Raw genomic sequence first — 26,943 nt, forward strand, 5'->3', positions numbered from 1 at the left:
TTTTGAGTTGTTTCCTTTAGCGCATTGAGGAGTTGCAGTACTCCCATCTTTGGAACCTTCTCTTCAGTTAAGATGGTTGCTACTCTCACTCACTCCGGGTAATTCCTCGCCCAACAGTTTGGCCGATTGCAAATGAAGTATGCCTTCTCATTCCCAATCTTACCTTTACTCACCGTGATCGGCTTCTTGGTCATCTTCTTAGGTGCCCCACTTGATGCAGACTCTGATTTAGCACAACCATTCTTTCTATAGGATGAGTTGTTCCATCGCTCGTGTTGAGGCTTGAAAGATTTCCTTGCGCGGTAATCAGCTCAGGCTCCACCAAAACCCCTAGCAACGTCTCCTTTGTAGTCTAACAAACAATCTGCCACCACAATCGAATATGCCAAGGTCTCAACACACTGGCCTCTTAGCTCGTCCACAACGCTCCTCATGAACAAGTAAAAGCTTCTCAAAGTCGTTCAATTTGATGCATTCGAGGTCCAAGACCTGAAAAGCACGCACGTACTCTCACTTTCTCGGGGTGCTTGAGCTCATCGATTCGAGCCCTAATGACCCAGTCGCTATTGCCAAGTCTAAACTGTTCTTGCAAAGCCAACTTTAAATCTGGCAAATTCTTGATCATCTAAGTTGGCTTCTATGCTCGTAGGTCAATGAAATGAGTTTGCCACCACAATTTCGCACCGCCCGTAAAGCAAGTCGTGACTTGCTTCAATATGGCTTCTTCAAATAATCCTATGGCACTCGGCAAATACTCATCAACATCCCAAATGAAATCATTAAGATGCCTCCTTGTAGCAGAGTGAAGTAAAGTGAATGGTCCTCACATAGGTAGCGTAATTCTCCCTTCAAGGTATCCATGACCTCCTCAAACCCTTTAACCTTTTCACAAAGATCAAGATTGGACTCCTCGAGAGTCTCGAGATGATCCTCCAATTCACCTCCTTCCAAGGCTTCAAGGCGTGCATCATGATCGAGGAGCCAGTCTCAAGTCTTGGGTTGATTGGAGTTGGCGCCACAACCAATTGGCACATGGGTGGCATCATGGTGAGCAGTTTCGCTGTGGTCCTCTAATTCCACCATTGGCATTTGAACCCAAGCTTTCTTGATCCCTCAAGGCAGCTCGGCTCAGCAAACACCAATTGGCCAATTTGGCCCAAGATAATTCCCAACTTGATCTCCAACTTGCAAAGTCGACAGTTTCCTTCCCAGTTACTCTGCTCTGATACCAACTGTCACAAAGTTAAGAGTTGCCCCCGTGCAGTACTGCTTTCGAAACTCAACTTAATTGCCTTGCCTTCGATACAGACTACACCTTACACCAATTCTTGCGGAAATTAACTATCAAGATTAACCAAACTAGCATACAAGATTGTTGCATAAAACCAAAGAACACAGCAAGCAAAATAGACACTCAATATGGGGGCAAACACGGATTCTCAATTCATTTAGATCTCAATCTTTACAACCAGAAATCTGATCTCATAAGTTGGCTAACACCGATACTACTTATGATCCCAAGTAATAATTAAGCCCACAAGATTTAGACACCAAGCCAAGACCCAATTTGGGTCATCTCGACAACCCAACAAATATGCCTAGCTAGCCATAAATCCATTATGCATACAATGCTCAAAACACTAACCATCCCGATTCATCTTAGCAACTTAATCAGTATCCTAGTTAGACTCAAGCTAAGTTGACACCCAAGCAAGTTAGATGACAAGATTTCATGGCAGAACTTGACTTTGAGTTGGTCTACAACCCAAGTAAACACAACATTCTTGCTACTGCGTTGAGTAGGAAGGCTCATTTTTTTCCAGTAATGAGTTGGAAGGTGAACCAGTGGGAAATCAGTGGGAAATCAAGTCGAGCTAGGCGAGGAGGTGTTACAAAGGATCAAGAAAGGTCTCAAAGCTGATACTCAAGCTCACCAAATTATGCTTCAAGTCTGAGCTGGACAGACTGGGCGGTTTAGCATTGTCAGCGATATACTTTACTTTGTTGGCAATTGGGTCTATGTGCCAAAATGGAAGGAGCTAAGGCAAGAATTGTTACACAAGTGTCATGACTCTACCTGGACTGGTCACCTAGAGCAACATAAAATGCTTGTAGTCTTGGAAATGGGATTTTACTGGCCGAAGATGCGGCTAGACGTCAAGCAATGTGTAAAGACATGTCTTGTCTGTCAGCAAGACAAGCCAGTGTCAAGGTTACCCGAAGGTTTATGGCAGCCATTGCTAGACCCAGTTCGTCCCTAGGCTAGTGTCTCGCTTGATTTTATTACTCAATTGCCCCTAGTTGATGGTTTCAATACTGTAATGTTTGTAGTCAATCGATTCACCAAGTATGGTGTACTTGTACCCTGCAATATACCCATGCACGACCGAGTTGGTGACTAAATATTTCTTCAACAACGTGATCAAGTTTTGGGGGGTTCCCTTGTAACATCTTATTTTTTTCCGGAGTCTAAATTAACATCAATCATACTCAAAGAAGACAGTTATCACTTCGTTTCATAGGAAGACAGTTATATCATTCAGGTTTATGTGAATAAGATTTACCGCTAAAATCAGTTAGACAAAATTTCTTAACTTAAAAACTTGAAATATCATCAAATGAAATTATTACAGAAATTGAAAACCACATACCTCGAAAATCTGAGATCAAATTCAAACTAGGGATACTTCTGCAACCACCCGAGTTAGTCCACAAATACACTATAACAATTTCACATGACAACTATCATTTAACCACCGCTATCTTATAATCAAAGGATAAATACAATTAAATATTTTTATTATTTTAAATTAGGGCATCACATACCACTGTATCAATTAGGGCATCATTTACCACGGATTCAATTTAGGGCTTTCGTGACGACGGATTCAATTTAGGGCTTCCGCAACGACAGATACAATTAGGGCTTCCGTGACCACAGATTCAACTAGGGCTTTCGATACCACGGATTCAATTAGGGCTTCCAATACCACTGTATCATTTAAGGTTCCAGCTGTGTCATATCCCCTTTTCAAATAATTAAAAATAATAATCTTTGCTAAGGCAGGCAGGCCCAAAAAGGCGAAGTTTTAGCAAAAGGGGATAATCTTTGAAAACGAATGGACTAATAAATAAAAATTATTATTAAAATATGTTTTATTAACCCCTCTTGGACGTGAGTTAGGGTTATGCCCTCTTTTAAGGAGTTTGGAGGCATTCTGGGCTCATTCCAGAACTTGATTTTTGCTCATTATTTGTTATTCTTCAGAGGCTGCCAAACCTGTGGAGGAGACCCAAGAACGGGAGTTTGCAGGTTTTCAGGGAGACCCAAGAACGGGAGTTTGCAGGTTTCTAGGAAGGCTAAGGACGGGAGTTTGAAGCCATTCCATGTGCATGCTCATACAGAGTTTGCCTTTGTGCTGAACAGTGCAGATTTGTGGGTTTTCGGGTGTGTTTTTTTGTATGAGTTTGGTGTTTTCAGTTGAGCATTTCATATTAGTTTGGGTTGCTGCTGTATTTCAGACTTTAAGATGTTAAAATAGAGCTGAATATATGTATTGGGACATGATTAAACTTCTGAGATAGATTATTAGTGTTTTTGTGGTGCTTCCGGGCATTTTTGTGATAATTTCGGGAGCCCGATGAGCATAGTTTTTGTCCTACATTTGTGAACTGTTGTGTAAAGGCTATATAGATCTAGAAATGTCATTTTGTAGACTGTTATGCTGCTGAAATTTCTGTAAAAATGTCCATTTTCAGATTTATTAATAATTTGTGAAGTTGTGAAGCTTTTGGCACTATTTCGATCATACCCGGTTTGAGTTTTATTGAGAAATTGGTGGATCTTTGTGATATTAGTTGTTTGATTTTGAAAATCTGATTAGAGGCGTGAAATATCATATAAAATCAGTAAAGGGACATTTCAGTGGTATCAGAACCATGATCTTGCCAACCTGAGGGTTTGTAGAAGTTTGCATGTCAGTTTTGACAACTACCCAGATCTTGCATGTCATAATTTATGGTTGCATGTTGCTTCTAATCAGCTGCATGTCAAAATTTATGGTTGCATTCTACTTCTAATCGTTTCCATGTTAGTTCTTGGTGAATTTGGTGGTTGCATGTTGCTTCTAATTAGCTGCATGTCAAAATTTATGGTTGCATGCAACTAAGTGAAAGAGAAAAGAGATATTTACAGCGAGAAAAGAATAAAGAAATTTTGATCAAACCTCCAGTTGAAAGTAAAAGTATAAAATCCAAGAAAGGAAAAAAGTATGGCTAATCTAGAGGAGATGGCAAAGAAATTCTTCCAAGACATCCAAAATACTCAGAAGCAAACAATGGATAGTTTGGCAGAAACTAGAGAGGCTTTGCAAATATTGACAGAAAAAGTGCAAAGAGTTGCATCTATTAGTGAGAAAGGGAGCACTACAGAGGAGTCAAGAAATCTGAAACTCACACCCTCTCAATCAACAAAAACTATTTTTTTGCATGCAGATGAGCCACCAGTGCCAAATCCAGCCCTTAATCCCATGGAAGAGGTTACAGGTAACTTGATTGCATTAAGAGCTACTTACAATGGTTTAGATGATGACTTTCGCAGTTTAGTTCCTTTTAGAGAATATGTGGATATGATGAACACTTTGATGCCCAAGAAAGAGTACAGAAGGGAGCATGACATAAGTGGAAGAGAGCTCAAAAATAAAATAAGCAAGTTTATAGCACCTACTTTTGATGGAACAAATAAAATTTCAGCTAGAGCATGGCTACAAAAATTAGAGACCTTCTTCACACTCAACCCCATGAAGGAGAGTGATGTTGTTCAAATTGCAAGTCTACACTTGGAAGATGTAGCCTATGATTGGTGGTATCATGTAATGACTACTCAAGGTCATGATCAGGTAACTACATTTGATGATTTTAGTCAAAGAGTGATAGATAGATTTGACCTCAAGGATGATGATTATGAGGATGTTGTTGTGCATGATGGTGAGATACCTGGTAGAGATGAGCAGACATTGAGCATTCATGACTTTCCTAAGAGAGAGTATCAGGCACAGTTAGATGCTTCGACACATGAGGTTAAGACTGGTAGTACTTCACATGATTTGTTCAGCCAGCTGAAAGTGAACAAAGACAGTATTTTGACTTCATTATCTCATCATGACAGGTATGTGGAGTTAGTTGGTATTGGTCATATTACTCAAGTGAGGAGTTTTCTTGAGTTACCAGTTGATTATAGTTTATGTATATGGACTCGAGATTGTTATATTGGCATTTGGGATTCAGTTGACTGGAAATCTTTAACACTTTTTGGTAGCAGTGATTGTTTGGGTGCTATCATGGATTTGATTAGCAGATTGCACGGTGTTGTCTTTTCTTGTGCCAGGAGCTTATCCGATGTTGATATTAGTTTTTATACACCGGTGTTGGGCTTTGTTCATATATCCAGTCGACCATACTTGCTGGAATGTGTTGATGATCTTTCATATTTGGCAGTGTGTACAGATGAGTCCCAGGATCATATTGGCATTGATGACATGCAGAAGGATGCAGTGGGCAGTTGTGAAGACTTAGTTTCCTTGGGTACAGAGGAGTTGGACAGCAGTGCTACAGTTTTTGATACTCTGTATATTGATATGAGCTTTAGAGTTGATTCACAAGACATGGATGGTAATACTCTAGAGACTAGTAACTTTGAGGATACTCCTTTAGACAGTGCATTAGAGGAGGTTTGTAGGAGACAGTCAAGCCAATGCCATCATGTGTCTAATCAGTTGAGAGTTAGTGACCAAGAGATTGCTATCACTTGCCAGCATTTCGATGCTGCTCGTCCGTTGTTAGTAGTTTATGGATGGGGTTCTCCTACTAGTGATGAGCAGGAAGGCAGTTATCTTTCCTTGACAGAGTTCCACTCTTTATGGGAGGCTATCCGAATTTTGAGACAGGATTATATGCAATTGGTAGCCGATAGAGATTATCTTATGGAGTGGGGCAGTACAGCATACGATGCATTGTTGGCCAAGGAAGATGAGGTGAGTGAGCTTACTCAGCAGCTTGAGGTGACTTCTGAGATTCTTGAGAGTACACAGTTGGCTTTCAAGGAGTCAGTTTCATTTGGCTAAGGTGACCATGGAGTTAGAGCAACTACAGTCTTTACTAGATTCTGTACAGTCACAAGCTGTGGTGTCTAATGATCCGAGGATGTCCATGGTCGAGATTGTCAAAGATAGTGGAGATGGGGATGCATCCATCCTTGATACTAACATTGGCATATCGGGTTCATCCCCACTAGAGTCAGGTTCAGTTGAGTTGGGTGCTGCAGTAGATTGTTGTGGTATGCCTGACATGGTGGTGACCTCTAGCACTAATGGCATGAAGACTAGAGATGTTGTATCAAAGACCATGTGTGATGTTGGTGAGCCAATAGTTGGCATGGTTCCTGCTAGTAATACTACTCCCTTGGCGATGTCTTTGGAGGTAGTAGTCAGTTCCAACTTGGTTAGTGATCGATTGCAGTTAGTTACATCTGGATTGCAGTCTGAGCCACTAACTAAGATTGGCGCATTCTATCAGCATTACATTGTAAGGTATGCTCATCAATTTACCTTTGATGACCATGTTGATGAGATGATGATACAAAGATGTACTTTGGTTCCTAGTGCTTATCATCAGTTATGGGATAGTTTAACGCCTCAGGATGAGAGTTGTGATGGGCATGACATGGCGATAGGTTCTACAGTTGACAGCTTGATAATACATGACTTAGAGCAGGAGTTTCAGAGTGATGCTTCAGCGGGTGTTGTTATTGATTCTACTCCTTTGGCTATGACATCTCCTGACTTAGCTGGTGATCAGTCATAATGGGTTGTATCACTTGTTCATGGTGAGCTGTTGACTAAGGTTGGTTTTTTTTATCAACATTATATTGCAAGGTATGTACATCAGTTAGCATTTGATCCTTGTGTTGAGGAGTTGATGGCAGGAAAATTTGGTTTGGGTTCCAATTCTTGCTATTTATCTTGTGATGGCTTTTCACCATCAGGGGTGCATGGTAGTTATGGTTTTGAGACAGTGGTCGGTGATCTACAGAGTTGTGTTGACTGCAGGCGTTGTATAGTGTGTGGATTCTCCATACTTGGTACAGTTTTATTCGAGAGCGTTCACCATTGTTGCAGAGTTGGATTGTACATTCCGTATAGGCCAGTGGGATGCATTGATGGTATTTACTGTGTTGGTAGTTTGATTTATCCACTTTACTTGGGTTTTGATGTTCTAAGAGTTTGTGTCTCATGGGTTTCTGACTGTGGCAATGGTGATTTTGGAGTTTGGTTGAGCTGTAATTGTCAGTTTGATTATGGATTCCTCTTGGTCATATTGCAGAGGATATTGCAGGAGCCTGTGTTAATTGGCAGTAGTATAGTTCATGACTACATTTGGGATCCAGGTGGATTGATTGGTTTATTGTTCAGCCATTGCTTGAGGACAAGCAATATTTGGAAGGGGAGGACTTGTCATATCCCCTTTTCAAATAATTAAAAATAATAATCTTTGCTAAGGCAGGCAGGCCCAAAAAGGCGAAGTTTCAGCAAAAGGGGATAATCTTTGGAAGCGAATGGACTAATAAATAAAAATTATTATTAAAATATGTTTTATTAACCCCTCTTGGACGTGAGTTAGGGTTATGCCCTCTTTTAAGGGGTTTGGAGGCATTCTGGGCTCATTCCAGAACTTGATTTTTGCTCATTCTTTGTTATTCTTCAGAGGCTGCCAAACCTGTGGAGAAGGAGACCCAAGAACGGGAGTTTGCAGGTTTCCAGGGAGACCCAAGAACGGGAGTTTGCAGGTTTCTAGGAAGGCTAAGGACGGGAGTTTGAAGCCATTCCATGTGCATGCTCATACAGAGTTTGCCTTTATGCTAAACAGTGCAGATTTGTGGTTTTCGGGTGTGTTTTTTTGTATGAGTTTGGTATTTTCAGTTGAGTATTTCATATCAGTTTGGGTTGCTATTGTATTTCAGACTTTAAGATATTAAAATAGAGCTGAATGTATGTATTGGGACGTGATTAAACTTCTAAGATAGATTATTAGTGTTTTTGTGGTGTTTCCGGGCATTTTTGTGATAATTTCGGGAGCCCGATGAGCATAGTTTTTGTCCTACATTTGTGAACTGTTGTGTAAAGGCTATATAGATCTAGAAATGTCATTTTGTAGGCTGTTATGCTGCTGAAATTTCTGTAAAAATGTCCATTTTCAGATTTATTAATAATTTGTGAAGTTGTGAAGCTTTTGGCACAATTTCGGTCATACCCGATTTGGGTTTTATTGAGAAATTAGTGGATCTTTGTGATATTAGTTGTTTGATTTTGAAAATCTGATTAGAGGCGTGAAATATCATATAAAATCAGTAAAAGGACATTTCAAGCTGTCACACAATCAATTAGGGCTTCAAATTTCTTTTCCTTCTGATTACTTATATGTGACAATAACTCAAGATTAGAAATATACTTATATTTGATATTCATATAAATGAAAAGTAATTTATGAATCTATCCCTTACATCTAGGTGTAAAATAATGGTAACAATGAAATAACTCAATTTAATCTTACCTCCTCATAAATAAAAGTGATATTAGCTGTTCCAATGAACAATTGAATTGCATGGTTTATCTCTATTTGATGCATATCCGACATCTTGTGAGAGTTCAAACACTGTCGGGGGCTTTACCACCCAACCTCGGACCACAACATATCCCCACACGATCTCTAACGAGAAAAGCCCTCCCTTCCTGAAATTGACAGGGTCATCTTGCCATCCACTAGGCTTCCTAATATTTTAACTCACCACATGACTTGATAGCAGGAGTTCACAATAACAGGAATGTGCATGAGCTATTAATTCAAATTAAATGGTAAATATTGAATGTCATAACTGATACTAATTCATACTATTGAGGATTCCTTTCTTACCTCATCACCCATCTTCTTGGCTTCACAACCGGGTGAGTCCCAGGTATTCGGGGTTCTCAGAGCAGACGGCTCCTTCATATATTCACGAAGATTACAGACAACCATCATTTCACAAACTATGATTATGTTCTTAAGAGATCTCAAAATGTCAACATTCTTGTATTGTTTTTTAATAGGTTCATCTACACCTCCTCACCATAATTAGGCCATCAGGCCGATGACTCCTTGGTCCCTAAACAACTGACCTTTACTGTTATGTCTTGTAGCTTATTTACCTTATTCTGGCTCTTAGCTTGGTGAATTTCCTTGGTACTCTGTTTTGATATTCAATTCAAATTTAAACAATATTCCATATTGTATATATATCTTTTATCAAGAAAGAAAGTTATTAAAAAGAATCTATAGAATAATACATATTCGGATATTATGGTGAAAAACAATCCTATAACTGGATCAATGCTATGGGAATCGATTTAAACTTGAATATATATAAATTTGGAATGATTGCAGTCAGCTTAATATATTCTATCCATTACAAATAAAGTAAAAAGGCTGAATAGAAAAACGTATGGCTCATACTTTCATTAACAATGAAAAAAACGTATGTCAAACTTGCATAGGTTTAAACCTATGTCCGACGCAGCATCATGTTGAAGTTCGGAACAAAAAACATTGTATTCAAAATCCTTATGTGACTTGGCCTTGTGATAATATGACTCGGATTTTGGAAATAGTTCTCCAATCCGCAGCTATAAGCTCAACCGTATACTCTATAAAATACTTGTTGTATCCTCCGCATTGGGTTTTGTATGTTGGTTGAGGTTTTTTGGATATGCTATTGGCTTGCATGACTGGGAACAATAATGGACACCAAAGGCTAAAAGAATATGTTGCCGAGTTACGTTGAAATGTACAGGAAAAAGGAGAACGTCGAAGGCTTATGGTGAATGCCGAGAACAAGGACGACTGCCCATTCACAATAAAGGTTTCATAAATAAGTTTAAGCCGACCTTACAGCTACCCAGCAGTTACAAGATCATACTCAAAAACTTATCAAATCGACTAAAAAGAAATAAAAAAGAGAAAGGAGAATATGAAAGATTTTAAAAGTTATTAAAATTATAAAAATCTAATATGAACAAGTAACATCACTTAATTGATTATGTATAATGGTGCTAAATGATTTTATATTTAAATAGATGTTTATAAATATTTATTAAAAACAATATAACGAAAGAAAAATTGAAATCCTTTGAAATTAAAGTCCTTAAGATACGTTTTATATTTTAACTCAATTATTTTATTTAAATTATTTATTTAAATAACTCATGCAATTCCACAAATGTACCCTATTTCAAATCGCTAGGTCCTTTAGCCGTCTGCTAGTGATGGTGATGCCATGCCTAATTCTTTTTCTGGCAATGCTTCCACCCCTTCGACATGCTCCCTGCAAGGAATTTCTCTGTAATTAAATTATAAATTATAAATAATCATATCAGTTAACCTTTGATCTTAATTCCATGAATTCACGATTAATGATCAACAAACATGTCATTTCACTTGAAATCATAATGACTAATTATCTTACCATTTCACCAGATTATATCAAATTAAACTGCCAACTAACTTCATGTGAACCTCAACAGCTATATTTCAAGCTAGGTCAAAATTTGGGATGTAACATCCCTTAAGTCTAATAAGTGACAGAAATGCCCGATTTACATTGAAGTTAGATCTTCAACAAGGATACTACCAGATACACATCACTCCTGGAAATGAGAAAAAGATGGCTATCACAACAAGGTATAGGAGTTTCGAGTTCTTGGTCATGTCGTTTGGGCTGATAAATGCACTTGCTACTTTCAGTACTCTTATGAATGATATCTTTAGACATCTCCTAGATCGTTGTGTTGTAGTCTATTTGGATGAGATATTGGTGTTCAATAAGACTTTGTAGGATCACAAGGTCCACCTACCTGAGGTGTTTTCCATCTGGAGGGAAAACCAGCTCTGTGCATAAAAAGAAAAGTGTTGCTTTGCGCAAGAATATGTAAACTTCCTTGGTCATGTCATTGGACACAGCACAATCAAACCCAAGCTGTAAAAGTTATAAGCTATACAGGATTGGAAGCCATTGCGGAACGTGCATGAGGTGCACCAGTTCCTTGGGTTGGCTAATTATTATCGCAAGTTTGTGCAAGGCTATTCAAAAATAGCTGCTCCTATCACAAACCTGCTCAAGAAAGACAAGGGTTGGCATTGCGGCAACAAGCAACAAGAGGCGTTCGAGCTACTCAAGGAAAAGTTGACTCACGAGCCAGTCTTAGCTCTTCCACGGTATGGAGAACCGTTTGAGGTGTAGACCAATGTATCAAACTATGCCATTGGAGGGGTGTTGATGCAGAATGGACACCCCGTGGCTTACGAGTCACGCAAGCTAAATGATAGGGAAAGGAATTGCCCTACGCACAAGAAGGAGATGACGGCCATTGTCCACTGCCTAAGGACGCAACGCCATTACCTGCTAGGCATGCCCTTTGTGGTGCAAACTGACAATGTCAGCTCTACATATTTTAAGACTCGGGCTAAATTGACACCCAAGCAAGCTAGATGGCAAGAGTTCATGGCATAATTTGACTTCAAGTTGGTCTAAAACCCAAGTAGACACAATGTTGTTCCTGATGCATCAAGTAGGAAGGCTCAATTGGGTGCCATTAACGAGTCGGAAGGTGAACCAATGGGAAGTCGAGTCGAGCTAGGCGAGGAGGTGTTGGGAAGGATCAAGGAAGGTCTCAAAGCTGATACTCGAGCTCAACAAATTATGCTTCAAGTCCAAGTTGGGCAAACTAGGAGGTTTAGCATTGTCAATGATATACTTTACTTTGTTGGCAATAGGGTCTATGTACCAATATGGAAGGAACTGAGGTGAGAATTGTTACACTAGTGTCATGACTCTACCTAGGTTGGTCACCCAGGGCAGCACAGAATGCTTGCACTCTTGGAAAGGGAATTTTATTGGCTGAAGATGTGGCTAGACATCGAGCAATATGTAAAGACATGTCTTGTCTATCAACAGGACAAGCCAGTGTTGAGGTTACCCAGAGGTTTATTGCAACCACTACCAGTCCCAATTCGTCCCTGGACTAGCGTCTCACTTGACTCAATTGCCCCTAGTTGATGGTTTCAACAACATAATAGTTGTAGTCAATTGATTCACCAAGTATGGTGTATTTGTACCCTGCAAATACCCATGCATGACCAAGTTGGCAGCTAAATATTTCTTTAGCAACATGATCAAGTTTCGAGGGGTTCCCTCAAGTCTAACAAGTGAGAAAGATGCCTGGTTTACATCAAAGTTTTGGACAGTTCAAGCTAGTCAGCACCAAACTGTTGATGAGCACCAGCTACCATCCACAAATGGGTGGGCAAACCAAGCAACCCAATGCATTGTTGGAAGATTACTTGAGGCACTATGTAGATGGTGACCAAAAGATTTGACCAAGCTTGCTAGAAATAGCTCAGTTCAATTACAACCTGCAAAAGAGTGGGTCGAGCTTATACTCACCGTTTGAGCTGGCTACTGGGCAACAACCTTTGACACCGCATACTGTATTGAGTGGATACCAAGGAAGTGATACCAATGTAGTGGAGGTGGTACAAAAGTGAAATGTACAAGCTGATACAGCTAAGTATCACCTCATGTAGGCTAGCGATCGCTTGAAACATTTTGTTGATCGCAAGAGACATGATCTTGAATTCGAAGTTGAAGACAAGGTATTACTAAGGATGAACCTGAATTAGTTCAAGGCACCTAGAAGCGTAAGTTCTTCATTGATATGTCGATGGGACAAACCGTTAGAGTTGTTGCCATGATACGAAAGGTTGCATACAAGTTGAATCTGCCTTTGCATCTTAAGATACACCCAGTATTCCACATCTCACAACTCAAAGCGCATGAAGCTGACCTTGAAGACTTAGCTCAAAACATCCCTGAGCGTGGCCCAACTAATGTGCTGGATAACCCCACCTGACAAATTAAGGAAGTCTTGGCTATCAGGTTGTGTGGTATTGGTAAGAAAGAGGTCAAGGAATTTCTTGTAGTTTGGGAAGGTGCCAACCAAGAGGAGGCTACTTGGGAGAGATCAGAGATCTTGTGCCGCAACGAAGAAAGAGTGATAGAGTTTCTCGCTAAGGAGAACTCTTCTCAGCAAACTTGAAGATGTAGCAGCAATCTCCCGTGCAGTCTGATGGGGCCAAAGTAAATTGGTGTCGAGGACGTTGCCTATTTCAGGTGGGGAAGAGTGTAGTGAACTCTAAAGTGAAGCCGAGGTGTCATTTGAAATCGGGTATGCTAGCCTAGCGATGCAATACGGAAAACAAACACACATCTCCGAAGTTACCTCTGTTGAGCTTGATCTAAGGTGTGTTTTCATGAAAGCACAATGTTTCATGAATAACACATAGATCGTATCGAATCGAACAGTATCCCAAAGGCTTGAGACGGATTTGCTCAATGTGGATTGCAATCATAAAGCACAAGATCGTTTGAGGAAACACTTCAAATTGGTGCCAAAAAACACGACGCACTAGGCAGGCATGCAAAGCGATCATTGGTGAAGGACTTATAGCCACGGATCGCCAAGCTATTAGCCAGCTGGCACCAGGTTGGATCGGATCTCTTGAAGATCTCCTCAAGCAACCTTGATCGTCCATAAAGACTCAACCTGTCTGGTGATTCAAGCAGCGAGCGAGTAGGAGAGCAAGAAAGTGATTAAGTTGCTAGAATGAAACAGGATGGGTAGTGTTTTGAGCATTGTATGCATAATGGGTTTATGGCTAGCTAGGCATATTTGTTGGGCAGCCGGCATGACTTAAATTGGGTCTTGGCTGGGTGTCTAAATCTTGTGGGCTTAATTTTTACTCGAGATCATAAGCAATATCAGTGTTAGCCGGCTTATGGGATTGGATTACTAGTTGTAAAGATTGAGATCTGAACGAATTGAGAATCCATGTTTGCCCCATATTGAGTGTCTATTTTTCTTGTTGTGTTCTTTGGTTTTATGCAACGATCTTGTATGCTGGTTTGGTTAATCTTGATAGTTAATTTCCGCAAGAATTAGTGTAAAGTGTAGTCTGTATCAAAGCCAAGGCGATCAAGTCAAGTTTCAAAGGCAGTACCGCACAGGGACAACTCTGACCCCATGACACGGTTATTCTTGCTGAATATGTGTTTTTGTGCTGTTGTTAGATGATCCTTGGAATGGATCCTTCAGATGTATTTGTGTCCTCCTCCTTGGGTCAAAAGAGACATCCTTCCCATGGCATCTCTTCCAATCACATCTCTTCTCTATTTGCACCTCTTTGTAGGTCGGCTTTATTAACTTAATTATATCACACCTTTGTGTGTTGGTCCTTGGTTATATCACACCCCCTCCCTAACTAATCATTGTTATTATAAATGGTTTTAGTTTGTGTAATCACTGTTTAGTTAAGGGAATTGCCATCCTTTAATAAATCGCTGCTGTTTATTAGGGATGCTACATCAACCAATATTTTCAGCTATTTATACATGAATCTCCATTTGTGAGGCTCTGAATATTGCAAAGTCTTATAAGACAAATTTCTGGTAGTTTGATTCGGAGATATTTCTTCTTTTCTTTCTGGATTAGCTACTAAGGGGATAGAGTTTCAGATCGATCCTTATTAGTATGGCGGAGTCATGACATGGGAATAGAGGGAGGCTGGAAGTGGGATGTTTTCCTAGACATCCCCAAGTCTCAAGGGCATCCCTATATCCAAAATTACCACTGGTGTCACACCCCCATCTAACACTTATATTGTAAAGGAATACATAAAGAACATGAGTACCTTTAATCTAAGTTTTTATTAAAATAGACGAATATCATTATTTCTAATAAAAATTTACACTAAACTTTTCACCTATTAACCTCTTTCCTAATTGGCAAAGCTATTATCGATTAAAATGCCTTGTAAGTCACTCTTGGGTCATATTGATACTTATTATAATAAATGCTCCTAATTAGAGGTGCATGTGTGCTTTATCTGTGTGGATCACCTTGCCTTCTGTTTATTACAAACATGATACAAATGTCATTAAAATAATGATTATTTATTAATCAGACACAAGTTGAGATCCCATAGAAATTAAAATATCTAATTGACTGATCATGGAAACTTTAATTTCTTAACCAACAAAAATTGCATGGATGGGATTGTTCCATTCTGATTAAATAGAATTGATTAAATTGGTTCCATATTGATTATAAACTTGAGACAGAGGTGGCAAATACGGCTTTTCATGAACTTAAAAGCTTTGCCAATTGAGAAAAAGGCTAGAGGTAAAATGCTCAAGGTGGCAGGTTTTCAAAAAATCACCATTCATCTCTATAATTAATGAATGCTTAGAGCAGCGTGTGCGCGTAGGGGGTTCCTTTCTTGCAAATATTACAACAGGGTGAAGAAAGGGCCATTAAAGTACTGACTACTTATGGAAACTGATCATTGTAAAAATAAACTTTAACATAAACATGGCATAGTTGATAGAGGATTTGGTGAGAACAGGCTAAAAAAGCCAAAGGATGTTGGAAGAAACATGCTGAGACTAGATTAAGTTCAATTTTGACACAACCATGAAGAGAAATCCAATATTGAGAGGAGAGGGAATCCTTGAAGATGATGACAAACGAACCTTGTTAAGTTTTTAGTTCATCTAGGCCTAAATAAAACAATAAGGGAGAGGGAATAGCTCTCTTAGAAGGAATAAGACTGAATCAGCAAAATAGATGGCTAAAATTTAGGTGAAAGTAGCCATGATGCTAATTTTGGAAGCACTTAAAATGGGGCAGTGCAGTGAATTAGGAAATGAATATGGAAGAGAAAAAATTTATACCATGGGCCAACACATCAAGGGGGCAGGCTATATAGTAGCAGATCTGGCAGCCCAACTGGCAAGTAAAAAAGTTGGTGAAGATGGTTTGTATATATCATTTTCCCTGTATTGCAATAAAGTTTTGTACCAAAGCAAGAGAGCTTGCTCTTCATTAAAATTTGTAGAACTTGGGATCAAAACAATGAAAGATTTAAGTGCATAAAAAATGTGTCTTCATCTGCACTCTGTAACGCTTTTTCAATATAGAAATAAACAGAATAGACTGGTTTCAGAAGAAAGAGAGTGATGGATAAAAGATGAAATCCACAATTTATTACTATTGCTAATTTTATAGCAGTGTGAACATGTTTGGAGCTTAAGTATGGAAATATCCCTCTGGATGGACAAAAATATGCTTATAGTTGATTTTTGAAAATTGTGTCATATTGTTAGTTTTCTGTATTAGTTTGTCCGCACCAACTAAGAGTTGACAAGTAGCCAACAGTTTTATCTGGTCTAGAATCCCTTAATCATGGGTATTTTTAGAGAAATAAAGAACACGAGACAAAACCCCACTAGGTTTTACACTCCAGCTAGGATATAACTTAATTGCAAGAAAATGAAACAAATACTAGAAAAAACACGAGTACCAAGCATGTGAAAATATTATTGAATTGCAGAAACTTCAAAACAGAAACTATATTCCAAAAAATGATATTAAGTTTTAACGTTATATTCCTTAATGAGAGTAAGAAAAAGATATTTGATGAGAAATTGAAAACTGATGCTATTGAATGAAATAGTTTTAATATTATGTTTAATTCTTTTTTTTTTTAAATGGTGAAAGTCATTATGCTAGAAAAAATAAATGTACTGCCTCAGAGAGATAAGCTCAAAGCAAATAAAGCAGAAGATTATCGTAAACTTGAAGATTGATTGATATTAAGGCATAAGAAAACAGCTAAGATATAACTTGACTGACAAAAGACAAGTAAGATTTCCAGAAAGGCCATGGGCTGCCTTTGATGCACTGCACCATAAACTTGAGCCTATTCCATTGTAATCAAAGCTTTGGCGACGTTTCAGTATTTGCAAAGTTGGGTACAATCAGATGTACCCCATTTAATTTCAGTCACAATCTGCTGAACCTCATTAAGCCAAGCATAAATCAGAAAGATTCCTAATAACAATGCCGTGCTTAACAAACCCATTTAAGCTCAATCATGATCGAATATTTCCCATAATGTCTATAATTATTATTCTGAATGACAACAAAACCATCAAACCTGGATCATGCTTGATTATGTAACCCATAAAGTACAGTGTACTTAGGAAGTACAGTGTAGTTAGAAATAGCAACATACCTATTCAACCTGGCACCCAATCAAATGCATTCTATAATGTGCAGTAGATTTACAAGCTGCCTTATTACGCTATATCTTGGATTGTGTTATTATTTTCCAGACTACTATTACTCCACAGTCTGTTGGCCAAAGAAGGCAAAGTACTAATTTCATCTTATTCAAACAAATTTTAGTCTTCCAAATCTATTATAAATCTGAGTTTCAGTATTTTCTACATTTAGGGTGCTGCAGAGATGAGATCGCTACAAGATTGCCTTAATCCCCAGAATTATCCTAAATTTGTGAAAATTAACTTCTGTGTATCTGTCCCAAAAAAGGTGATTCTGATCTCATTATAGCAAAAACTAGTTCACGATTGTCAAATTCAACGGGCACAAGTGATAAAGCATCTAACTAGATTAAATACCATACTCAATAGACGAGGTACCTCAACAAACGAGGCCAGGTAAAAGTCCAGGTTACTTTGATGAAAGGGATGCACCTTAAACTTAGTACCTAAGCCAAGTTGTAAACCAACAGGCTTTCATTGTGAAGCCGCAAGTTCAAATCTAACAATGCACTATAAAAAAGACACGGTACAACACTCGATACTCTCGGTGCAAAGCAAAATACAGTCCTCGGGGACAGAGAGTAATAGATAACCTTTGATAGTGGCATCTAATCCGCGCGGTAAAAGGAGCAGGGGGTTTTAGCTCGGTACAGAGATCAAATCTGAAAATTTGCTGAATTTTGAAAAAATTAATGAAATTGGATAAAATAGAGCATCCATATTTTGTGCAGAACGAAGTCAAGTTCTGTGGTGCGAACATATATCCAGAAGTTGAGGTATCTAAGTCCGGGCAACATAAATTTACCGACGTGTAAAACTCACAAAAATAACGAAACAAAAACAATACCACTAGAAACAAGAACATCTTTTTAATAGTTTCACCTGGGAAGAACTTGCCCACAATCCTCAATATCTTTCTACCAGCCCTGTCCTTGCCTTGAAGCTCCAAAACCTGAAGCTGGTCCAGGTCTGAGAAATTCTCGTCATCCTCTGGCATAAGGGGCGTCAGCGAAGGATCACAATCATGCCATTCCTCTCCATCTTCTTCACTCTCAGTTTTTCCGATGCCAAAAGCATGGGCATCCACCGTTATATCTGAAGCTACAACAAACAGTGAAAAATCCTCCTCTGAACCATTAGTACCCATTTCTTTCCCTGCCGCCGCCTCGGCTAACGTTTGCAGAATTGATTCTGAAGAGATCATTACTATTATTAATATTATTAATTATTGTTGAAATCAAGGAAACCCCGAAATCTCCCCCGAGAATCCCCATCCTTGGCAGTCCGATTGGGAGTTGATCGTCCTAAGGGAGACGGCCCGTAATGGAGTAGGAATCTAGAGTGGGGCAAAAGTACATAAATCTTTACAAAGCAATTATTACATTTTATGTCATCTATTGAGTCATAGACTTTTATGTGGGAGCGTTACAAATTTTGTTTTATGTTTTCTATTTTATTTATTTCTTTTAATTTTTCTTCTTCCTTAAGGTCCGGTTTGGTTGCTAGCATAGGAATAGAAAATTAGAATAGAAAAATAGAATGGGAATGGAAATGGAGAATGAGAATAGAAATGAGCAATTCCAATCATGTTTGGTACACTTGGAATTCGACTGGAAATATGTTAATCTATTGTTTGGTTGTACAAGAATGGAATAGGAATAAGGTTAAGTTTTGTATTTTTAAAAACATTTTTTCTAATTTTTTTTAATTTATTTTTTTTTGTTAATTCATTTTTATTTTTTTAAACAAACAGATATAATTTTTAAAAATGTTATAAAAAATATTTAACAAAAAAAATTCAAAAAGAAAAAGTAAAATAAAAATTCAAAAATTCAAAAAAAAATTTAAAAAAAGAAAAAAAAAATTTAATGGAAAATTGAAATGGGAATGGAAATGGCCTATTCCAATAACAGATTTTTTTTGGCATAGACATATGCTCATTTTAGGGGCAAAATTGGAATATATCTTCCTATTCCCAATTCTAATTGAGCTTACCAAACAATGAATATAAAACATATTCTAATTTTGTTTTCCTATTCCACTCATATTGCTACAACCAAACGGGGCCTAAGGTCATGTTTGGTTGTAGGAATTTGATGCGAATAAAAAAAATTTACTCCAGAATTCGACAATTCAATGTTTGGTGGCAAAACCAAAAAATGGAATTAGAAAATATTTATTCTAATTTTAGCCCAAAATAGGCATGGCAGACTTCCCACTAAATAAGTGGAATAGGAATAGCCTATTCATATTCTACTATTTACTAAACTCAATTTAATACCTAGTTGGGCCCATGGCTCAACTTAATACTTGGTCGAGTCCATGGATTTTTGGAGGGAAAAATTAGGTTTGCCAAAACCTTTTACTCGTGGATGTGTGTCAAACCTATTCATTTTTGCGTTGAAGAATAGTTGAAACTGGGTGTTTGCAAAAGGGCAAGTAACATTCCTTCTCTATTCTGGTAAGTTCATGCATTCTTTCACAAATGTGCATGGTTTCGCGCATTTCTGTTTCATGCATGCTTCCAAGTGTGTTTGCGTGTTTATTGCATTACCTGTTGTTCACATCCTTGCATTACCTACATTATCTATTGTTCACAACCATAGGGTGGAAAATGTCGAGGTCTTCACAAAGAGGGGGTGCTAGGGTTTAACGCATCCCTCTCAGACTCGTCGAATCTCCACTTTTTCTTGCATTTTAATCAGTAGGGTTTACCCTGTAGGGCATTTATTTAACCTAAGGAAGCCATTCGAGGTAGGAGATTTTTATCCATGAAATGAAATGACAGGACCCCTGAGGATAGGAAAAAACCACTCTAAGGGGCTAGGAAATTCCCCTACACGTTTACTACAATAGTGTTCCACCATATAAACTACTGAGTCGTGTTGCACCATATAAACTGTTTTACAAAAATCTAGAAACACAAGTGTTCTATAGGACCTACATTGTAATATCCCCATTTTAGCAGTTGACCAAGTGTGTGTGTGTTAGCCTTGTTCAACATGGTCCCAAGGGCTAACGAAGGGTTTAATGGGATCCTGGAGTGTTTTGGCCTAGTCATTTCCAGTTTGGGCCAAAACGAAGTTGATTTACTCAGTGTCAGGCATACTTACTATTTTTAGTAAGTCGGCAGGACACAGTGTAGGTCAATTTTGGTGATTGGATTCGATACTTCTCGGTGAGAGCTTTCCGATGAGCTATCACTCACATTATTCGGAGTTTGATTGCTAATACATTTTAATGCCTGAAGTTTTTTTAAAGTAACATCTAATTTAATTGTAAAATATTAAAGTGTTACTTTAATATTTATTTTATTGTGATGTGTACCCAAGGGAGACATAAGGGGTATTTTAATATATGTTTTATATATTACACATCTTTCATCCCACATTGCCCATATGAGTTGAGCGGACCCTTGGAAATAGAATAAAAGGAAGCATTTGTTGCTTCATTAGGCAGGTTGAATATGAGAAGAAATTGGTGTGTGAGTTGCAGCTCTGTTCTTGGCATTTGAGGACGTTTATCCTCTCTTATAACATTCTAGACGTCATTCCCTTGGGATTTGGCCTTTGGAATTCTTTGTTATCGGCTTCATTATCGGGCAATTTAGTTGCATTTCTGGCTACAGGCGGATTTGGTATTTTGCTCGTATCTTCTTCACTACTTGTCCGACGCTTATGCCGCTTTAAGAGAATGATATTACGAAGGTAGTGGACTGATTGAAGGACAAAGTATTGTAGCAGCAAGTTCGAAAGCATGGGCTGGAGTATTATGTCAATAATGCTGAAGTAATTAGTGAGTTGATAAATCTGCCATGTATTTGGTTTTATGAATTCTGAAAATAACATTTATTTAGCTATAGTTCATTTCCACTTTGCATATTATTGTAGTTTCTTTCTTGTTTATGTTGTATGATACCAATTCCATGCACAAACACAACAAACAAATAAACGTTTGATTTTCGGAGTTATAAGGGGTTTAAAACATTAAACGGAGAAATAAGAGGTTGAATGCAAACTGTTTGACATAATTCCTTTCAGCAATTTGGTTTAGTTTTTGGGACATTCAAGGGTGCCCATTACAGTGGTATCAGAGCTATAAGTCCTGCCATCCTGTGGAGGTCCTATAGGGAATTTGGAACAGCCGGATAGAGGGAAAAAGTGTTTGACAAAATGTCAAAACACTAAAATTAGAAATAAATAAAAAACACAGGCTAAGCATTTATGTTTGAGCATGCGACAGGGGTCTTATAATTTTCGCGATACCAGAGCAAGACAAAATAGGATTTTAGACTTGCAAAGCAAACAGTCTAGTACATCCGTGCAGGTGGACATTGAATCCAACCATACAGACACAGAGGAGATATTCTTTGATCAGGACAATAATATGGGTGATCGAGATGTCAGGAATACAGGATTAGGCAGAGGCAGAAATGCTAGTCCAGATCAGGGGGAGGTACTGTTCAGACAGTTACTGGATACATTAGAGCAGGGGCAGCGTATGCAACAGGAGCAGAATAGGCGAATGGACATGATGTTGCAGCTCATGGCTAGACAGATGGGTGTCAATATTAATCCAGGTGATGCCAACAACAGAAACAATAGCAATGAGGGAAACAATAACAACGGGGGAAACAATAACCATGGAGACCAAGGCAACAACAATGGTCCTGAGAATAACATTAATGGTAATAATGGACATGACAACAATGGGAATGAGGTTGATAACTTTAGACACGTTGTACGCCCAACGCGGATTGCGAGCTCGAGACCTCTTCTACCCACTTTTCCACCCAGAGATCCAGTTCAACCAGTAAACGAACCACAGATTACCAAGTTACAGGATCAGTTCAGGAGGGACTAGGAGGCTAGTGGACCGGAGTTTCAGGCGGATATTTCCCTCAGAGATTATATGGACTTGAGGATGAGACACGTGCCTAGAGCAGGAGGGAGGAATCAAAACTTTGAGCTGAGGAAGAAAGTTGGAAAACTTTCTTTACCTTATTATGATGCTTCAGGGAAGATGACTGCACGAGCTTGGGTGCAGAAGGTAGATACATACTTGCAGCTAAATCCTATGCCTAAGGAGGAGGCTATCAAGTATGTGGCTATGCACTTGGATGGCATTGCACATGAATGGTGGCATCATGGCATGGTGACTTTGGGGCATAATTAGATTACATCCTATGAGGAATTCACCGAAACATTGATTGAGATATTTGACACTAGGGATCCCGAGTTACATTTCAAGGAGCTAGCACAGTTAAAACAGTCAGGTTTTGTGGATGCTTACATTGCCGAGTTTCAGCGCTTGTCTGTACTTGTTATTGATATCTCTCCTAGGAGATTGGTGGTGTTATTTTGTGATGATCTTGTTGATCCATTACGAGGTTGGGTGAAGGGACATGATCCACTCACCTTAGCTGAAGCAACTAAAAAGGCACGAGATTTAGCCCCTTCGGTATACAAAGGAAAAAACCATCCAACAGATTCTTCCTATCGCAAGGACCAAGACAAAAAACTGTTGCAGAAAGAGTATAGAAAACCCAAAGAAGGATCAAAAGGACTAGACAATGAAACCTTGAATGAACTTCGAAAGAAGAAGTTGTGCTTCCATTGTAGAGAGCCTTGGGACTTATCTCATAAATGTTCTCTCAAGGCTAAGGCAAATCAAATGGAGTATTTTTCAGCAGAAGAGTCAGAGTCAGAAGGGGAGGATCAGCACTCCGATTCAGATGAGGGTAACACTATAGAGGAGAGCAACATTCCTAAGGATGATAGATCGTTGGCACGCTTGACAGGGGCCTAAAAGGCAATCACATTTAAGGTCAAGGGTACTATCTAGGGGTAGAAAGTGATATCTCTTATTGACACTAGGGCTATACATAACTTCATAGATGCACAGTTGGTAGCCAGGAGAGGGTTACAGACAGAGGAGCATGATGGGTTTAGAGTCATGGTGGCTAACGGTGATAAGTTATTATGCACTCGAAAGATATCTAATCTTCGCATCAGGTTTGGAGATGGCTACGAGTTGGAGGATGAGTTCTATGTTGTGGACATGGGAGATTATGATGTCATCCTCGGCATGACATGGATGGCTTCACTAGTTGAGTTCACACTCAATCTAGCGAAATTGGAGATGAGATTCCAGCATGAGGGCAGAACTGTGGTACTTAGAGGACTTTCAGATGGAGGTTGCAGAGTAGTGTCCTTGAGGAGAATTCAGAGACTTTTTCGTCATGATGACATAGAGTGGGCGACAGAGTGCTACATAATGCCAACTTCACTAGAGCCACAAGAAAAGAGTCATCCACCAGATATCCAGAAGATACTTGATAGATACGCTAAAGTATTTAGCGATATTCCTCATGGGCTTCCTCCTGACAAAGGGATGGAACATGTTATTGAGCTCGAGGAGGGAGCCAAACCAGTTATGATTACTCGCTATCGTCATCCTAAGAAACACAAGGATGAGATAAAGAAGGCGATTAAGGATTTGTTGAAGATGGGGCATATCAAGCCCAATAAGAGCCCCTTTGCTTCAGCAATAGTATTGGTAAAGAAGAAGGATGGGACGATGCGCATGTGCATCGACTACAGGGCACTGAATAAGAAAACAATTAAAAACAGGTATCCCATTCCTAGGATTGATGAGCTGATTGATGAGTTGCATGGGGCATGCTTCTTCACCAAAATTGATTTGCAATCCGGATACCATCAGATCAGGATGAGAGCAAAGGACATTGAGAAAACAGCCTTCCGATGTCACTATGGCCACTTTGAGTTCATGGTTATGCCATTTGGTCTAACCAATGCACCTGCTACATTTCAAAGTTGTATGAACCAGGTATTCAGGAAGCAGCTGAGGAGATTTGTCTTGATCTTCTTTGATGACATCTTGGTCTTTTGTAAGACCTGGGAGGAGCACTTACATCATCTGGAGGAGGTGTTATCTATTCTGGAGAGAGAGTCATTGTATGCCAAGGAATCTAAATGTGAGTTTGGCATGACTGAGCTCCTTTACCTTGGGCATATCATTAGTGCAGATGGCATTCGGGTTGATCCCAAAAAGATTAGAGCTATTGTAGAGTGGCCTACTCCCACAAACCTTACATAGCTTAAGGGATTCTTTGGTTTATGTGGTTTTTATAGGAGGTTTGTTAAGGGATTCTCACAGATTGCTACACCCTTGACAGATCTTACCAGAAAAGGAGCCTTCATGTGGACAGGGGCAGCACAGAGGTATTTTGAGCATTTCAAGCAGGTAATGTCTTCATGTCCAGTTCTAGCTCTACCGGATTTCACAAAGCCTTTTGAGCTTCATTGTGATGCATCAAGTGATGGGATTGGAGCAGTATTGATGCAGGAGAAGCATCCCATTGCATTCGAGAGTAGGAAGCTCCAGGGAGTTGAGAAAAGTTATTCTATCTATGACCAGGAGATGTTGGCCATAATGCATGCATTGGCCAAATTTCGATCATATTTGGTAGGTGGACATTTTGTGATCAAGACTGATCACAACAGTATTAAATACTTCATGAGCCAGTGTGATCTTAATGACCGGCAACAAAAATGGGTGACTAAATTGCAGTCTTATGACTTTGACATAGAGTTTGTCAAAGGTAAGAAAAATGTGGTGGTTGATGCCTTATCTCGGAGACCTCACTTATGTGCTCTGGCAGAGATTTCAGGAGATTGGAGAGATCAGATTATAGCAGAGTATGTCAGAGATGCTTGGGCTTCTGGATTAATTTCAGGTACCATACAGGATGATCGCTATGAGGTGATAGATGGATTGATCAGAGTTCAGGACAGGGTTTATTTGATTCCGTCATCACATTTGAGAGAGGCGATACTGAAGGCATTTCATGATGCACCCACAGTTGGACATCCGAGGGTCTTCAAGACCTATAAGCAGATCCGAGAGTGGTTTTCATGGAAAGGGCTTAAGGATGATGTTCAGAGGTATGTCAGGGAGTGTGTGGTTTGTCAACAAAATAAGGGAGAGCACACATTTCTTGCAGGTTTATTACAACCCTTGCCCATTCCTGATAGGAAATGGAAAAGTATTTCGATGGACTTCATCACTGGTTTACCACGAGTGCAGGGAAGGGATTGCATCTATGTGGTGGTGGACCGCTTGACGAAGTTTTCTCACTTCTTTGCTATTCCGTCCACTTACACAGCAGCACAGGTGGCATATCTTTTCTTTAGAGAGATATTCAGGTTACATGGGCTGCCTAGATTCATTGTCAGCGACCGGGATAGTAAGTTTCTGAGTGTTTTTTGGCAAGAGTTGTTTAGGTTGTGTGGTACAGATCTTACACCTAGCACTAGTTATCATCCGCAAACAGATGGGCAAACAGAGATTGTGAATAAATGGGCGGAAGGATATTTGAGGAACTATGTAATTACACAACAAAAGGCTTGGATTAGATGGTTGCATATGGGAGAGTATTGTTATAACACCACTTATCATATGTCCATCAAGATGACTCCTTTCGTGGCACTCTATGGTTATGAAGCACCTAGCTTCATGGATTTAGTTTTGGGGGACAGTAGAGTGCCCAAAGCCAAAAACTTATTGCAGGATAGTCAGGACATCCTGAAAGTGCTCAAAGAGAATATACAACAAGCCCAGAATCAACAAAAATTGTATGCTGATCAACACTGAATAGAGCGTAGCTTCGAGGTATTGGATATGGTTTACTTGAGGCTACAACCATATAGACAGTCATCGCTCAAGAAGAGCGGAGTTGAAAAGTTAAAACCTAGATTTTATGGTCCCTACAAGGTGATTCGCAAAGTGGGCAAAGTTGCCTATGAGCTTGAGCTTCCAAAGGGCAATCGAGTGCACAATGTGTTTCATGTGTCTAGGCTTAAGAAAGCCATTGGTCAGAGTGTAGTGCCTTCTGCAGATTTACCCCCATTGGATGAGGAGGGGAAGCTTGTGTTAGTACCCGAGGCTATTCTGGACACCAAAGAGAGGAAGCTTAGAAACAGGATAGTGAAGGAGTATTTGGTCAAATAGAAAGACCTGTCAGAGGAAGATTCTACATGGGAGAGTGAGCAGGTTATTCAACAGGCTGGACTGAGATTGCTTGAGGACAAGCAATTTCAAGGGGGCGGACTGTAATGTCCCCATTTTAGCAGTTGACCAAGTGTGTGTGTGTTAGCCTTGTTCTACATGGTCCCGAGGGCTAACGAAGGGTTTAATGGGATCCTGGAGTGTTTTGGCCTAGTCATTTCCAGTTTGGGCCAAAACGAAGTTGATTTACTCAGTTTCAGGCATACTTACTATTTTTAGTAAGTCAGCAGGACACAGTGCAGGTCAATTTTGGTGATTGGATTTGATACTCCTCGGTGAGAGCTTTCCGATGAGCTATCACTCGCATTATTCAGAGTTTGATTGCTAATACATTTTAATGCCTAAAGTTTTATTAAAGTAACGTCTAATTTAATTGTAAAATATTAAAGTGTTACTTTTATATTTATTTTATGGTGATGTGTACCCAAGGGAGACATAAAGGGTATTTTAATATATGTTTTATATATTACACATCTTTTATCCCACATTGCCCATATGAGTTGAGCGGACCCTTGGAAATAGAATAAAAGGAAGCATTTGTGGCTTCATTAGGCAGGTTGAATATGAGAAGAAATTGGTGTGTG

General features: G+C 39.2%; 1 protein-coding gene across 1 annotated transcript in view; it reads right to left on the reverse strand.

The window, feature by feature from the left end:
* LOC149574747 (SEC14 cytosolic factor family protein / phosphoglyceride transfer family protein) overlaps positions 1-18,651 on the reverse strand; it is a 57,590-nt gene extending 38,939 nt beyond the window's left edge. The window contains exon 1 of the mRNA XM_089814562.1: positions 18,152-18,651. Coding sequence (XP_089670688.1) covers positions 18,152-18,473 — 322 coding nt within the window. The 5' untranslated portion in view covers positions 18,474-18,651. The remainder of the gene's footprint in view (positions 1-18,151) is intronic.
* Positions 18,652-26,943: the final 8,292 nt, after the last annotated feature.

The sequence above is a fragment of the Cupressus sempervirens genome, chromosome 2 (genome assembly GCF_028749045.1).
Source record: "Cupressus sempervirens isolate cs-2001-9-10 chromosome 2, ASM2874904v1, whole genome shotgun sequence".
NCBI lineage: Eukaryota > Viridiplantae > Streptophyta > Pinopsida > Cupressales > Cupressaceae > Cupressus > Cupressus sempervirens.